General features: G+C 40.6%; 1 protein-coding gene across 1 annotated transcript in view; it reads left to right on the forward strand.

Moving 5' to 3' along the window:
* LOC306845801 (vasoactive intestinal polypeptide receptor-like) overlaps positions 1-17,776 on the forward strand; it is a 34,951-nt gene extending 17,175 nt beyond the window's left edge. Inside the window, exons 4-13 of the mRNA XM_079378783.1 lie at positions 1,848-1,954; positions 3,119-3,216; positions 4,798-4,930; positions 12,499-12,652; positions 13,074-13,134; positions 13,939-14,005; positions 14,099-14,190; positions 14,278-14,407; positions 16,221-16,262; positions 16,419-17,776. Coding sequence (XP_079234909.1) covers positions 1,848-1,954; positions 3,119-3,216; positions 4,798-4,930; positions 12,499-12,652; positions 13,074-13,134; positions 13,939-14,005; positions 14,099-14,190; positions 14,278-14,407; positions 16,221-16,262; positions 16,419-16,610 — 1,076 coding nt within the window. The 3' untranslated portion in view covers positions 16,611-17,776. The remainder of the gene's footprint in view (positions 1-1,847; positions 1,955-3,118; positions 3,217-4,797; positions 4,931-12,498; positions 12,653-13,073; positions 13,135-13,938; positions 14,006-14,098; positions 14,191-14,277; positions 14,408-16,220; positions 16,263-16,418) is intronic.

Consider the following 17,776-nt stretch of genomic DNA (forward strand, 5'->3'; position numbering starts at 1 on the left):
GAGCAGTTTGTACTTGAGTGTATTTGACTATAATCTGTTTGTTAGTTAGCACTAGCTCATGTTTTATGTATTCCTGTTCTCTGAATGTCCTCAATCCTCACTTTGTCTAAATGTAGATTTTTCGCTCTCAGAAGTAAACATCATCAGCTACACATACTGCTGGCACAGTGATAATGAGGCTTTCAAGCCGTCCCATCTGAGCGAGTTGATCACCGCCACAACTTGCCAAATGCATATCAAATGTTCCAAAATTTTGTCTGTTTTGCAGTGATGTATTTTCCGTCTTGCTTCCCACAGAGCTGTTTTAATTGGATGTGGGGCTGGTATTTAACTTCAAAAATGATCAAAATAAGCTTCTCTGGTCATAGTAACATTTTTAAAGGTCGTGATGGACAGATGGAAGGGGGTTCTGTTGGTGCTCATTCATTTTGCAATCTTTGATGCAGTTTTATTGCTTTTAGAACGGTCTGTCAATTAATCATTGAAGCTATGTATGGTTAAAAAAAATGAAGACCGAAAAAATCAGATTCCCTATTCGTATGTAAATTCCACTGTACGAAGTGCTGCTTATTAGAGGATTTTGTAGTTAGTTGCTAGCGGATTTTGTGACATTTCCTTACAAGCATTCTGGTCTTATTAATGTACAGTAGATTTACATCAATCCCTGTATGCTGTTGTGTTTCACTGTCCATAAGTAGAGCCTGTTGTGTTCTCTAGAGGTTTATGCCTACCTTCTTTGATGCCCTTACGTTCCCCAAGGAAGACGTGGTTCCTACAAATGAGAGTAGCATTTTCAGGGGTGAAGAAGTTGATGTTTTATTCATGACTCATCTCTCTAATTGTGAGGCAAATCATCCTCTGGGAATTTGTTAGCGAAAAATACAACCAGTCACTAACCGTACATTAAAATAGCATTTAATTTAGTTTCAATTCATTGATAGTAAACAGAATATATCCAAATGCCGAGTCAGACATCTGCATGACATTTCAATACTTGGTTAAGTCAGAGACAAATTTATAATCCTTTCCTCGTAATACTGGGAATATTTTAGGAGGTGGTGTTTTTTAAAATTCCATTGCTTTCTATTCATCTTCTATTGTGACATCAACCCTCAAAAAACCTGGCCTCAAGCGTATGGCAGAAAGGTCATGAATTTGATAAGCGTGACATGGACATTACATGTAGCACAGAAAAGTGAGAGGAAGATCTAAAGGGTCATTATGGGAACGTCATAATGTGTCCAGTGAGTAAAAGGATTTCCCAGCTGGTATTTCAGGCAGCGATAAGACAGACAGGACTACATCTGTTATTTTTCCTCCTCCACTTTGCAGAGAATGATTACCTGATGATGAGCTTGTCTACCCTTTACGTCACAAAAACAGGCTGGGTGCAGAAATCAGCCCCATTCAGTTTGAAGTCCTCCAGGCCTGAGAGGATTCTGAAGCCAATGAGCGTTTAGCACAGTAATCAGTCGCTGAAATCTGCTTTCATAAATTGCAAGGAAAACATTCCAAAAATGTCAGATAATTCTGCTAAAATAAATTTGATCACAAAATTTTGCAATATGCAAAAAATAAGATGAGACTAGAATGTTCCAAGTTTTCCAGTGAATGTAGATATAAGTAATTTCCTGTTGATTAATTCATTGGCCGCTTGAGATCCATGAAGTGCTCATTCCTTTGCTTGTTTTGCACTAATCTCCAGCCTCATCTTTGGCTGTGTTTTAAGTGTGTCTGAGTAGCAGTGATTATTGGAGGAATGAGGCTGTGGTCGAATCCTGCGTTTTAACACTCTGCATTTCTCTCTGTTTTGACCTACGTATTGATTGTCCTTTTGCACTTTGCAGGAAACATATCGAAGAGCTGTACTGCTAATGGCTGGACAGAAATAAACCCAGTTGTTGTTGCATATAACTGTGGCTATGACCCCAATATCACAGAGGATGGAAACATGGTATGTATTTTTGCTTTGTTTTGATTGGCACCCACTGAGTTCTAAACAATATTAGCATATATTTTCACAGGTACCATATAATCCAACAATCAAATAAAGTTAAGATACTTAGGCCTAGAATTACTAACAGTTTGTTCCAGCAAAAAAATCTCTTTTGGCATTTAATAACTACTGTTGGAATTTACTAAAGACAGTGAAAAATTAGCAATGAAAAAGCATCGACAGTTATTTTTGTGGCTGATCTTAATCAATGTGCATTTGTAGGAGTTTCTATTTCAGATGCAAAATTTAAGGGAGGAGAGTATTGATAAATTATGCAGCGTGATTTATTACGGTGTGAGCTTGTCAGTTTACTGGTCGCCATGTCTTAACCAGATCTGCTCTTGACTTAGCTGTGATAGTTGATAATTTGCACTGCTTTTGGTAGACTGCATTAGTCAAATGGAAATGATTATCTGGCTGCATCGGTGTTCTTTTAATTTGCACTTTCCACTCTCATCAGCACTATTATGGTATTGCAGTCTTAGGCTAATTTGCCCTGTTTAGTTCATCTAGCACTTAACCTCAGTTTGTTTAAATAATTTAAGCAATACAGCATACTGTTGTTCTATTGTAATAACACTCTTACGAATATTTTCAGACTAAAATTTAATATTGGGTTGCTCACAATTTAGACACAATATTAACTTAATATTACAAGGTTTTTACAAAGCAGAAGCTGCTCTAATCGGTTAAGTAAATGATTCAATGACTCACTCATAAAGACAGTGGCTGCATCCGAAATTGCACACTTTCTGAGAAAGCCTTTCTTTTGAATAATTAGTTACTTGGCCACTGTTTAAAAAAGTATGTTCTATATGTGTGTAGTATCCAGACTACTACTAATAATGTAAACATACTATATTTGTCATTATAACATGACCTACCGGTATCAGTTGCGTCTCTTGTTTAGTTTCTGGATGAATCCGTGTTTTAAACAAATTGGTTGAATAAATCAATAAAGAGAGACTACTGGTGTATTGCAAGTCTAATCAAAGTAAGCATAATTAAAATATTCAAAACAAATCACGACTGATTTTGTGGTTCTGATTCCAGTTCTCCATAATCATCATTAGTGTGTTTCTGAGTTTAGTTAACAGTCATTCACTCTTTCTTTCCTTGTAGGGTGAATTCCTGGGCTCTGTGAGAATTGGATACACTATTGGTCACACTGTGTCTCTTATATCCCTCATCATCGCCATCATCATTCTGTGCTTTTTCAGGTAAATTCTCCATGTAACTCAAAACACACCGCTGAGTTATGTTATAGGACAGGACTTTGGCTCTTTATAGCTTTTGCTTTTCTCACATAGAAGAAACTCCCAAATAACTCTCAGTTGATAGTTTTGTTGTCCTCAGTGAATGCTCACATTTCATGTGATTGATTCAGCTGTGATCTAGCAGCGAATCAATGTTCTGCTAAATCATACTGGTGTCGTGCCAGATGACCTTGTTCAAAATGGCCCGTTTTATATCACATTTAACACTGTGCATTGCGAAAGAGCACATATTCAGGCGTTTGATAGGGTTTTACACAGAATCCGCTATTGCACAACCTCTCAAACAAAATAGCTTAGTAATTTGTAACCTCTAACATGCAGCTTTGCATTGGACAAGCTTCTCAGTGGTAAATTAACCACAGTGGATGTTCCCCTGACCTCAGAGGTCAAGCCACATCTGAAGTGTATTGAAAAGCTTCCTCTTTTGGCTTGCATCACACTTAATTAAACAGGAACACAGATCTTGAGAGTCGTGATATATTTAAGCTTTCACACACAGCATATGAATTTCCTATGCCTCTTTGAAGGGTAGAAGACAAACACAGAAGACAGAATGAGTGGCTCTCATCTCAACATGAACAGCATACAGTGGTGTGAAACAGTGTTGGCCCCCTTCCTGATTTTTTTATTTTTTGCATGTTTGTCACACTTTAATGTTTCAGATCATCAAACTAATTTAAATATTAATCAAAGATAACACAAGTAAACACATGCAGTTTTTGAATGAAGTTTTTTTTTTTTATTATGAAGGGAAAACAAAATCCAAACCCACATGGTCCTATGTGAAAAGTGCTTGCCCCCTAAACCTAATAACTGGTTGGGCCACCCTTAGCAGCAGCAACTGCAATCAAGCGTTTGCCATAACATGCAATGAGTCTGTTACAGCGCTGTGGAGGAATTTTGGCCCACTCATCTTGGCAGAATTGTTGTAAATCAGCGACATTGGAGGGTTTTCGAGCATGAACTTTGTCAGGCAGGTCCTATTTAAGTGATTTCTTGCTTGCGACCAGGTGTGGCAGTAATCAGGCCTGGGTGTGGCTAGAGAAACTGTGCTCAGGTGTGATAAACCACAGTTATGTTTTAACAGGGGGGACACTTTTTCACACAGGGCCATGTGGGTTTGGATTTAGTTTTCCCTTCATAAAAAAAACCCTTCATTTAAAAACTGCATGTTGTGTTTACTTGTGTTATCTTTGATTAATCTTTAAATTTGCTTGATGATCTGAAACATTAAAGTGTGACAAACATGCAAAAAAATAAATAAATCAGGGAGGGGGCCAACACTTTTACACACCACTGTATATGATTGAACTACACTGTATGCACAATTTCTTGAGTGTATATAGCAGTATGTATGGAAATTTAATGAATTGCCTTGTTGTGCACATGTGATTATAATGCATTGTCTACATAAAGTATATGCAGAGCCTATTATGTAACCATCAGCACATGGATTATTGCGTTTTTGCGTATCATTTATTACGCTAAAACAACTCACTGTGTCTCTTTATCTTTGCTTCTAAGAAAACTCCACTGCACAAGGAACTACATCCACATTCACCTGTTCATGTCCTTTATACTGAAGGCTGTGGCTGTAATTATGAAGGATGTAGTCCTGTATGAGGTGGAGGAACCTGATGACTGCCACTATGGATCTGTAAGTGGTTTTTTAAGTAAGGATAATGTACAGTCAGTGGGTATAATTGCGATAATGACTGGCTGACTGTACATCTATATTAATTATTATTATATGTGTTATAATAATTAATAATTCATTATTATTATTACTTAATCTTATCTGTACTTTATATTATCTTAAAGCTTTCACTGAGAAAACATTACGATGTCCAAAACAGTCTCCCTAGCAACAAGACATTAATAACATTAATACTGTAATATTAATACAATACACACACATATACTGTATATATTGGATGCACACTTCAGAATCTTGTGGAAGTACTAGGTCATTTGTGAACTTTTTGTATAATTTTTTTTATGAATACTATGAATTCAAACATAGGCTACTACTCTTTCACACACTGTTTTTGTTGGTAAATTTGGACACAAGGGCTGACTTTTTAAATTCTTAAGTCGCAGGGGTTCATGAAAGTGGGTGGGCGTTGAAGAGGTTTTTTGTTGGCAACAATCTCTGATTGGTGGAGAGTTCTTTGCAGAATCATGGGTAATGTAGTTGATACCAGGAATTCCAGAGTAAAACTTGATTTTTAAAAAAATAGGTTAATGCAGTATAACGTGGCCTGTTGACTTCAAAAGAAGCATATCAACAACCTCGTAGCACACAGTAGGTCTCTCTTTAACTGTATAAATTTATCATTAAAAAACAATTCCCCTATGAATAAAATGAATGGGATTTTTACCTCCAGAACTTGACTGTTGAAAACCCAACTGCTGACATCTGCCACTGACCAATCAGAATGAAGTATTCCAGACAGACATATAATAAAATGGGTGGTGATGGCACAGTGGATAAGACGCATGCCTTTGGTGTGAGAGACCTGGGTTCGAATCCACTGTGAGACACCAGTGTGTCTGTAACACCACGCCAGCAGAGGGAGCCCTCACCCGAGTACTGACTGCATGCTCCCTCTGCTGCTTCTACTATCACTTCCTGTTTGGCAGTATTTAAGGACGGACCATGTGCTCACAAACTCGCGAAGTATTGCCAGTTTGACCTGCCTTACCGAGCGTCTATTTACACTTTATGCCTGATTACCTGTTGCCATTTTGCTTTGTTCCTGATTCACGAGTTTTCGGATCTCCCTTTGGATTGTTTGCTAGTTGGACTGATTACACGGTTTGATCCCAGCTCTGTCTCCTCTTTATCGCTATTTGGATTATCCCTTCTGTTTTGGCTGCTCAATCGGACTGTCTTTTTGGATTTGACCTACTGCCTGTTATATCACTCAGCTGCTTGGATCATCTTTATGCTTTGTACGCCTGTTGACTGTCTTTCCGGTATTGACCTTTTGCCTGCTCACTTGTACACTGCTCTTCTGAATAAACAACCGCACATGGATTCTACTTCTGCCTCAGCGTCCTCGTTACAGAATACTTCGCCTCCCATGAATCCAGCGGAAGTTTCAAACCTGCAAGCAGCGTTCGCTTACCAAAGCGAACTGCTAAATAAATACCAAGAACAACTTGGCAAACTTCAATCGGTTAACGAACACCTCACGCAGTACATCCGCTCGCTGCCTCCTCCCACGCCCAGGACGGTAAGCTTTGCTCTACCTGACAAGTTTGATGGTACTGCTGAACTGTGCAAAGGGTTTGTTCGACAAGTTAAACTTTACTTTGATCATCAAGGAGACAGATTTGAAACCAATGAGAAGAGATGTGCATTTTTGATGACCTTGCTTTCTGGTAAAGCTATCGATTGGGCAGCTGCAGTGTGGGATTCCGATCCCCAAATCAGGCTTTCTGTTAACTATTTTCTGGAACAACTTCAGGAAGTGTTTGAATATCCCGCGGGGGGCAGGGATATATCAACACAGATTATAAACTTGAAACAAGGAAACCGCACCGCAGCCGAATTCGCCATCGAATTCAGAACCCTGGCCGCTCAAAGTGGGTGGAATGACGTTTCATTAACTGCTATGTTTTACCACAGTCTTAATGCCGATCTACAAACCGAACTCGCCTGTCGTAGGGAGGATCTATCATTCACGGATTTTGTCTCTCTCACCGTAAAGATTGATAACCTCATGAGACAAACTCCCAAGCGCAAGACTCTGAAGGAGAATCTACGAGGCCCATCTATTCCCACAACCAACACCCCTGTTACCCGGGAGGAACCTATGCAACTCAATGTTTCACGTTTGTCCGAAGAGGAGAGAGAGAGACGTCGCACTCATAATCTGTGCTACTATTGCGGGGGAATCGGCCATCGCAGTATCGGGTGTCCCCAAAAGCGACAAACCAGCTCAAGGGTAAATATCAACCACCTTTCCCTGTTATGTAATCGAACATTAACACTTCCCGTTTTGCTTAAAAATGATACTCTGTCTCTTGAATTAACCACCATGATAGATTCGGGAGCAGCACTGAATCTCATCAACCGGACCATAGTGAAGAAATACCAGATTCCTATTCAACCATGCACACCTCCCATAAAGATCAAAGCCATCAATGACACCCTCATCGGAGAAGGAATTAACCACCAAACTCAAACGCTCACCCTCAAAATAGGCCTGTTCCACCAAGAATCCATCTCCTTCTACATCGTCGACTCCCCTAAGCATGATACCATACTCGGATTCCCCTGGCTATCCACTCATGACCCTGACATCTCCTGGCGTCACGGTGAGCTTACACACTGGTCCCATTTCTGTCTTAAAAACTGCTTTACCATAAAACCCCAACCGTGTTTTGCCACCAATATTGAAAGCCCCACAACCACTAATAGTATCACCATCCCTTCCTATTATACCGATCTGTCTGATGTTTTTAGTAAGTCCAAAGCCACACAGTTACCACCACACCGCCCTTGGGACTGTACCATCGACTTACTCCCCAATGCCATGCCTCCCAAGAGCAAAGTCTACCCCCTTTCTAGAACTGAGAACCAAGCCATGGACGATTACATCACCGAGGCTTTGGACTCCGGATTTATCCGACCGTCCACCTCTCCAGCTGCTGCGGGGTTCTTCTTCGTCGAGAAGAAGGATGGAGGATTGAGACCTTGTATCGACTATCGAGGACTCAACAATGTCACGGTTAAGTTTCGCTACCCACTCCCTCTAGTGCCATCTGCCTTAGAACAACTACGCGAAGCCACGATTTACACAAAGCTAGACTTACGAAGTGCCTATAACCTCATTCGGATTAAGGAAGGAGATGAGTGGAAAACCGCCTTCCTCACCACCAGGGGGCACTATGAATACCTGGTCATGCCTTATGGGCTAGCGAATTCACCAGCTGTGTTTCAATCATTCATCAACGAAATCTTCAAGGATCTCCTCAACAAGTACGTCATTGCCTACATTGACGATATTCTCATTTACTCCAAATCTGCAGAAGAACACGTCAACCATGTGAGAACAGTACTATCACGGCTTCTCAAGAACCAACTCTACGTGAAGGCTGAGAAATGTGAATTTCATGTACACCAAACATCCTTCCTAGGCTATCATATTAGTCACCAAGGGGTTAAAATGGACGTTGCCAAAATCCAAGCAGTTACTGAATGGCCACAACCCTCCACTATCAAAGAACTACAAAGATTCCTCGGCTTTGCAAATTTCTATAGACGATTTATCCGTGACTACAGCATGGTAGCAGCTCCTTTAACTTCACTCCTGAGAGGCAAACCTTCCAAATTACCATGGACTCACGAAGCCAGCCAAGCCTTCGTCACACTCAAAGAAAAATTCACGTCGGGCCCCATTCTTAAACACCCTGACCCCAGCCTTCCATTCATCGTAGAAGTGGACGCCTCGGACTGCGGTATAGGGGCCGTCCTCTCTCAACGGCATGGTCACCCCGGCAAATTGTATCCCTGTGCATTCTTTTCCAGAAAGCTTACTAACGCCGAACGCAACTATGATATAGGCAACAAGGAACTCCTATCCATGAAGGCAGCAATCGAGGAATGGAGGCACTGGTTAGAAGGGGCCACTCACCCCTTCCAAGTTATCACAGATCATAAAAACCTTGAATACATTAAAGGGGCTAAACGTCTGAATCCTCGCCAAGCTCGGTGGGCCCTCTTTTTTACCCGCTTCCAATTTACAGTGACCTACAGACCAGGCAGCAAGAACTGTAAAGCTGATGCTCTCTCAAGACGCCATGATCTCCCTACCAACCACCAATCACCTGAATCCATTCTTCCCCCCACGGTAATTTTAGCACCCATCTCCTGGGACATTATGGAGGAAATACAACGAGAGCAGCAACAAAATCCACCACCCGCCAATTGCCCCCCAAACAAACACTTCGTGCCCCAAACCCTCCGCCATCGTGTTATACAATGGGTTCACTCCTCACTCAGTTCCGGACACCCCGGCATCTCCCGTACCCTCCAACTGGTCCAAAATTCCTTCTGGTGGCCCTCTATGACCAAGGATGTTCCCACCTATGTCAAAGCCTGTTCCATATGCGCCCAATCTAAGACCCCCAAAGAACTGCCCTCCGGTCTCCTCCAACCACTACCCATCCCACAGCGCCCTTGGTCACATCTGTCCATTGACTTCATCACGGATCTGCCTCTGTCCAACGAATTCACGACTATCCTAGTCACCATTGATCGCTTCTCCAAATCATGCCGTCTCATACCGCTCAGAGGATTGCCCACAGCCATGGAAACCGCCCTCGCCCTCTTCCACAATGTGTTTAGGATTTATGGCCTACCAGAGGATATCGTAAGTGACAGAGGCACACAATTCACATCTCAAGTTTGGAAGGAATTCTGTAGGCAACTGGATATTAACGTCAGCTTAACCTCAGGCTATCACCCACAGGCCAATGGGCAGGTGGAAAGACTGAACCAAGAGATCGGACGTTACCTTCGTACCTACTGTAGTCGAGAACAACATCGATGGTCAGAATTCCTCCCATGGGCCGAATATGCCCAGAACTCACTAACCCATTCCTCTACAGGCCTTACCCCCTTTCAGTGTGTCCTGGGGTTTCAACCACCGATGTTCCCGTGGTCCGGTGCACCCTCCTCGGTTCCAGCAGTGGATGACTGGATCCAACGTAGCGAGAGGGTGTGGGACAGCGCGCATGTTCATCTCCAGCGGGCCATCAGGACTCAGGAAGTTCAGGCCAATCGAAGACGCCGTCCACACCCTCCCTACCAACCGGGACAACGGGTCTGGCTCTCAACTCGGGACATCAAGCTGCGGCTACCCAGCAGGAAGCTCTCTCCAAGGTATGTAGGACCTTTTAAAATTCTACGTAGAATTAACGAGGTTACCTACCAATTAGAGCTTCCTGCTAACTATCGTATCTCTCCCTCCTTCCATGTCTCCCTCCTGAAACCGGTCCACCCGGATGCTGACCCCGGCCATGAAGCCCCAGAACCACCACCACCCATCGATATTGACGGAACTCCCGCGTATCAGGTGAACGAGTTGCTGGACTCGCGCCGTCGAGGGGGTCAGCTCCAATACTTGGTGGACTGGGAGGGGTATGGACCTGAGGAGAGATCGTGGGTGGCCGCCCGCGACATCCTGGACCCGTCGCTCATCGAGGAGTTTCATCGAGCCAGACCCGACCGACCTGCACCACGACCACGGGGACGTCCACGTAGAGCTCCGGGAGTCGCTCCTAGGGGGAGGGGTTCTGTAACACCACGCCAGCAGAGGGAGCCCTCACCCGAGTACTGACTGCATGCTCCCTCTGCTGCTTCTACTATCACTTCCTGTTTGGCAGTATTTAAGGACGGACCATGTGCTCACAAACTCGCGAAGTATTGCCAGTTTGACCTGCCTTACCGAGCGTCTATTTACACTTTATGCCTGATTACCTGTTGCCATTTTGCTTTGTTCCTGATTCACGAGTTTTCGGATCTCCCTTTGGATTGTTTGCTAGTTGGACTGATTACACGGTTTGATCCCAGCTCTGTCTCCTCTTTATCGCTATTTGGATTATCCCTTCTGTTTTGGCTGCTCAATCGGACTGTCTTTTTGGATTTGACCTACTGCCTGTTATATCACTCAGCTGCTTGGATCATCTTTATGCTTTGTACGCCTGTTGACTGTCTTTCCGGTATTGACCTTTTGCCTGCTCACTTGTACACTGCTCTTCTGAATAAACAACCGCACATGGATTCTACTTCTGCCTCAGCGTCCTCGTTACAGTGTCCCTGAGCAAGACACTTAACCCCTAGTTGCTCCAGAGGCGTGCGACCTCTGACATATATAGCAATTGTAAGTCGCTTTGGATAAAAGCGTCAGCTAAATGAATAAATGTAAAATGTAACAGTCCAGTTATATTTATGATTACATTTCCTGGTACACAGTAAAACAAATAAACAGGCAGTTTTACTTGAACTAAAATTTTAAAATGACTTTTGTTGGTGTAACCTAACATAGTCAGGTTGATTCAGTGATAGTACCTCATATTTTTTACTGGAATAAAACCACAAAGCACGTTCTTTAGGTTATACCTGACAAAACCTTTTTACACTGTATTTGGTTGCATTTTACTTTATTACTACTTTCTTAGCTGAATGTAACCGCATCATGCAAATGTAATTTTTTCCCCTCAAAAGAAACAAACAGCATCATCTCCGCAATTGATAAACTGTCATCAGTAAACTGCTCTAATGTTTTGTCACAAGGTTTGCTCTTTAAATGGTGTTTGGCAAAGTGCTCTTTAATCTCATTTTGTGGCCAGGCATAGCAGTGTTTGAGCAGTCCTTCAAGATCTTTGAAGAGTTTGTAAATGACCTCCTTCATCCAGACATGGCCGACGTTGTATTTACCCAACATCATGGTCATGTTTATCTTGTTTAGTGCCATTTTCATAGTTATTAATATCATATGCAGTGTTCAAGTTCTTTAATAATTGTAAAACAATGACATTTCGTTAATTAAAGCAGGTCTATTTGGTTATTGGAAAGCTTTGATGGCCTGTGTGTGTAAAGGTTTAGTAATGTGTTGTCTGTGTGTTTTCCTGTATAAACACTCTTCATCTGGGTCTGAGTGTTTTGGGCCGTCTGGACGCAGCTGTCGGCCAACAGAATATGTCAGATCTGTCACAACAACAGGGTGCTCAAACACTCATGATGGCGCTGTATCCCCTCTGTAAACACCTTTGCAAGGTCACAAAAACATGTTTGACATTTAAAAGGCCTGTCAATTATTTAGGCTTAGTTAGATATTGTCATTAATTAAAATGGATTCGCTATTTATTAGAGATCATTCCTTTAAAGATTGTTTAGAGCTGTGTGATTGTTGCAATAATTATGAAACACTTCTAGGTGATAATAAGGACATATCTGAACAGTTAGCGCACTACAAGAGCGTCAAACATTAACAGACCACCATACAGAGATTCTTTATGTGTTTACACTCTTTTTAATGCCCCTCTTTAGAAGTATTGCACAATGTTTTCTAGTGCCTAGCGCATGCAGCACACCAGCGCAAAGGCATTCCCTTTGTTTAAGTACATGGTAAACATGCAAGACCGCAGTTCCTGTTATAATATACACAAGTGCATAATAGCTCTAAACAAAATCCTCTCTGCATTATACAGGTGGGCTGCAAGGCTGCCGTGGTTTTCTTCCAGTATGGCGTGATGGCCAGTTTCTTCTGGTTACTGGTGGAGGGTCTATATCTGCACGCTCTCCTGGCCGTATCCTTCTTCCCTGAGAGGAAGTACTTCTGGTGGTACATTCTCATTGGCTGGGGTGCGTATGTGCTCAGTGGCATTAAGATATATTGGCCATCCGCCTCATAATTTTTCATGGCAGGAGAGAAACGCCTGTCAAATGCGAATGACAGATTGATCACTAAAGTCAATAGGACCTTGCGCATGTAAACACTCAAGATTTAACAGTTAAGCTTTTCACTGACGTCACTGTATCGTGTTGGCAAACGTTTCACATGCCACTTTTCTTAAATTTAGGATATGCAGGCTCAGATCTCAGGGTCATAAGGTTAAGGCTAATTGGCAATCGATATGTTTTATTGAATTCCTAATGATCATGTAAACCAATTAAATAAGGAATCCCTGGAAATATGCCTTCTGACAGAGATGTCAACATGTCAGAGCTGCATGTATTCAAATATTGACAATATTCATAGTCAATATGTGTGTTTGTGTTACAGGAGTTCCAGGTGTCTTCATAACAATCTGGAGCATCACAAAAGCTTATTTATATGATATTGGGTGAGTAAACACTACTTGTTCCCAGAACGGCACTTTGATACTTTGCAATATTTTTATATACACATTCATGGGAGCCATAAAAATTTATTTGGCTTGTTGTAGCCACTGTTACCTAAGAGCAACAATTAAAACAGAGTAAAGGATATGATTATTTTCATGAGTTTATGAGCTCAGTTGAATTTCTGTCTTCTACACGCCTTTTGCCAATAGCTACAGTATAGCTGACTCTGTAAATTTCACTGAAGGCTGTTCTTTGATGATAAATGACATGCCTTCATGGAGGTCAGTAGGCTATATTTAGAGCAGAGCTCATAGGAGACATTTATGTGGATAATTTCATTTTCATTTTCTTATTTATTTCTTTGTTTGGTTTTGCATCCAATCTTCATGTGGACTGTTCAAACAGTGAGTCCACATTTCAGCAGTCTTGGCTCTGGAAATATTTTTCCCAGTCACTTTCTACATAGGGATTTTAAACAATTATTTAACAGAGTTCAAGACATTAAATCAATCAGCTCTGAAAAGAGTCACAACATTAAGTGCCCAGTAGTTGCTAGGCTTTTCTGCTCAAATTTTACCATTAGTCCAAACAAAAGTTGAAATCATGAATGTTTATTTATGGCTTCTAAAGGAGCACAAACCATCACATAACCACCTTGAAGTTCAGAATAGGTCTGTCTTAAATGGTTCGTACATTATTGCTTAAAATACATTTCTCTATTCAGGAAATGGTTGGGAATTTTACTTAGGAACCCAAATGTGTTGCTCCATTAATAATTTATTTCTGTTATTTTCTTTTGATAGATGTTGGGATTTTATTGACGATGATCTGTGGTGGATTATAAAAACCCCTACATTGATAACAATACTGGTGAGTGACTTTACAGTAGCGTGCCGCAAATATGGCAGGTGGTGCATGAAATACTTTAAAACGGGGCCTAATCTGTTATTGCTGTTTTTCTAGATGAACTTCATTCTCTTTATTTGTATCATCCGGATACTTCGTCAGAAAATCAGTTGCCGGGATATTGGGAGAAATGAGTCACACCAGTACTCGTGAGTTTTTAGACCACAGACATTTTTGTATTACATTCACGATATAAACACAAACGTATTCCATATGCCATTTCCTTTGATTTACAGGAGACTGGCAAAATCAACTCTACTTTTGATTCCCTTGTTTGGGATAAACTACATAATCTTTGCCTTCATGCCTCATCACATCGAGTCTTATGTGCGGCTGGTGTTTGACTTGATCCTGGGGTCCTTTCAGGTAGGCGGCAGGAGACTGAAATATGTTTTTACTCACAGTTGTACTGTTCTATAAGCATTGCTTATCTAGTTTGGATTCTTTAAATGCCAATAGAATACTAAGATTGGCCACAGCAATAGACTCACCGTGGGATCTGCCAGCATGTCTCAACCCCAGACATGCCCAGTGATATTTATTCCCTCCATGTTTGTTATGTAGCCAGATGAAAAGGTTGAACGAGGATATATAAAAATGGCCTTAGTTCACCCAAAAATGAAAATTCTGCCATTTACTCAGCCTCATGATGTTCCAAATCTATATTTTTGAGCACAAAAGAAGATATTCTCAAGAATGTTGGTAACCAAACAGTTGACAGTAGCCATTGACTTCCACAGTATTGAAAAGAATAAAGACATTATCAAAATATCTTCTTTTGTGTGCAACAGAAGAAAAAAACAACATGAGGGTGAGTAAATGACACAATTTTCATTTTTTCCCTACTACCCCTTTAAATACTTCTGAAAATCCATCTTTCTCTAAAGTCAAACGAGTTGAAATTGAAATATAAACATGGCTTTTTGAAGACTAAGATGGTTAATTTTATTCATGTTTGATTTATAATTAAAAACAGTTTATGATAAGAACAGCATCAATGTATCTAAATATTATGATCAGAAAATACCGAAATTAGAAAAAAATGATTTATTTTGTGTTATTTAAAGCTGCAGTCTGTAACTTTTTTTCGGTTAAAAATGCTCCGAAATCAATATTTGAGCAAGTACATAACCAGCCAGTGTTCAAATCTATCACCTTACTTTAGCCCGATCCAAAACAGTTATCTTATAATATTGTTTTCTAATTTGAGTGGTACAAAGAGGTTTTTGCGGGAAATTCGAGCACGGCACTGCGTCATTACGTTACGTCTGTAAACATAAAGAAGTTGTCCCGGCTACTAGGCTATCGCATGTGAGGATCCTGCAGGTGAAAGATCATTTAGCCTTTTCTCACAGCAGCTGGAATAATTAAATGTATCATTTTGATGGCGGATTGTGATCCAGAAAGGATTATGTTTATGAAACACATGTGAATGAAATTAAATTATATTTCAGTTTTAAATGTGCTTCTGATTACAGATAGCCTGGGATTACACAAGATTTGTACACAAGATTAAAGAAAACTAGTTTCGAAGGGAGCATAATTTGCTTTTTGGGTTAAAATAATTTTTTAATATGAAATTTGAATGGTATGACAATTAGATTAGACTGTACAGAAATTGAAATCTACACGATAATTCACACTATACTCATAATCACGCAATGCGGATGTTAACCTTAATATTTTGATAATAAAGTATAACAATAATAATCATTTGCATGGTTTGATGTGATATGAGCTAACCGATCTTTAGATTAAATCACCACTGGTAGCGCGATTTATTGTAATGCTTTTTTCCTCAATTGGTCAGAATAAATGTGTCAGACTTGTTACTTGCTTGTTCAGATGGCAATATAAGGTGAAAATTCTTATTTGGGTCATATATTCCAAGACGTAGGCTAGAATCTGTTATTGCGAAGCACAGTAAATATCCATACTGGTGCAGTGACTGACTGCCACACATTCACCTCAAAACATTAGATTCATCTGCACTGGAGCCGTGCCGACTCACAACCCAGGTGGCGACAGAGATGGCGACAAAGAGGCAAAACTGCAGCTTTAAATATTTTTGCTTGTTTTAAAATGTGTTTGTTGCAAAATTATAATTGCAACAATTGCAAATGAATTTAACATTGTTTTACATAAGCTCAAATTGATTGTCCTCTTTATTTTTCTTCAGGGATTTTGTGTTGCTGTCCTATACTGTTTTCTAAATGGAGAGGTAATATTATCATAATTTAATGTTTTTATGTATTAGAGGGAACTGTACATTCTTACATGACTTAATTTGTTTCTCATAATCCTAAAAGCCTTATCTAGCAAAAATAATTTTAGAAAAATATAGATATTTTACTGAGCTCATACACACACTCTCCAGGTCCAGTCTGAGATCAAACGAAAGTGGAGGCGGTGGCACATGCAGAGATTTCCGGGAGCTGACACCAAGTACCAGCAGCCCTCGATGGCAAGCAACGGCCTCAACTTCAGCTCCCAAATCACCATGATGACAAAATGCAGCCCCTCCACGCGCCGCGCTTCCGCCTGTCAAGATGATTTCTCTGCCGTCTGAGCGCTGAGTGATGCTCCGTCTATGACGAGACACAGAAACCAATGAGTCTGTGCTCTACACGCACAGAAAGGCTGTCACCCAGTCCACCTCCATCACCTGCAGGTTGCTGCTCTGTCATCATTCCTGTAGGAACTGTGCATCTCACCGCTCAGTAGGAACGTGAGGGAAACCGTGCAGCTCATGGTGACCGTTTGGCATATGATGTATCTTCATTGCCATTCTTTCATACACATCGATCCGGAGAGAAATATGCAAGTAAAATGGACTCTTTGACGTTTGATTGTGTTTCACTGACTCAAGTGACATTGACTTTATAAGGATGTAATCAGAGCTCATGTTGTTGCTGAGAAGACTCTTTTGAATCATGGTCCACATCCATTGCCCCGTTTTTGTGCACAACAACATTAATCTTCAGCATTAGAGTTGGTATCTGTCTGTTGTGTTTTCCCTGCCCTCATTATGCTGCTCAAGATTTCTCAGTCTCTTAATAATCTGTTAATCTGAACGGTGACCTTTAGGGTCTCTAGTGACCAGGTTTTATTTTTTATCTTCTTCCTTATTCCAGGAAAAAAGTAATGTGATTTAGACAGTCTGACATTCTGTTTTTGCATCTTCCCTATTCATGTCATGTGCTTGCGTGTCTGTGTACATGTGGACAAACACAAACATCTCTCATCGAGAGCCATAAAAGCATGTTTACTTGTGCAGCAGTAGTGCGACATGCTGTGTGTTTTATAATAGTGATTTATAGTGTAATTGTATAGTTACATGTGAAAATGTACATGGGTTGTGTAACTGTGCACTTGTCACAAAAATAATTGCAAAAGATACATTTTTAGGAGATTGGTCTTTCTAAAGAGCATTTTTAGTCTGAAATCTTTCTAGCTGTCATAAGTACATGCTAAGTGTTAGTCATAGTTGCTGGCATGAAAATGCTCCTGCATGTTTGCATGCACAGTTCTTGTACCTCAGTGTGAATAAGATGTACATTTAAGAGAAAATGTCAATAAGAGTGTTGTTGCTGTTTTTGGAAAGTGTATTGTGGATGTTGTCATAGAAAGTATACAGATCAATTTTATTACATTAGATCTTAGTATGTCTTATATGCTGGTCAGAGAAAATTATACATTTTTCTATTAAATTATGTATTTTTATTTTAACAAATC

Source organism: Barbus barbus (genome assembly GCF_936440315.1).
Source record: "Barbus barbus genome assembly, chromosome: 26".
Lineage (NCBI taxonomy): Eukaryota > Metazoa > Chordata > Actinopteri > Cypriniformes > Cyprinidae > Barbus > Barbus barbus.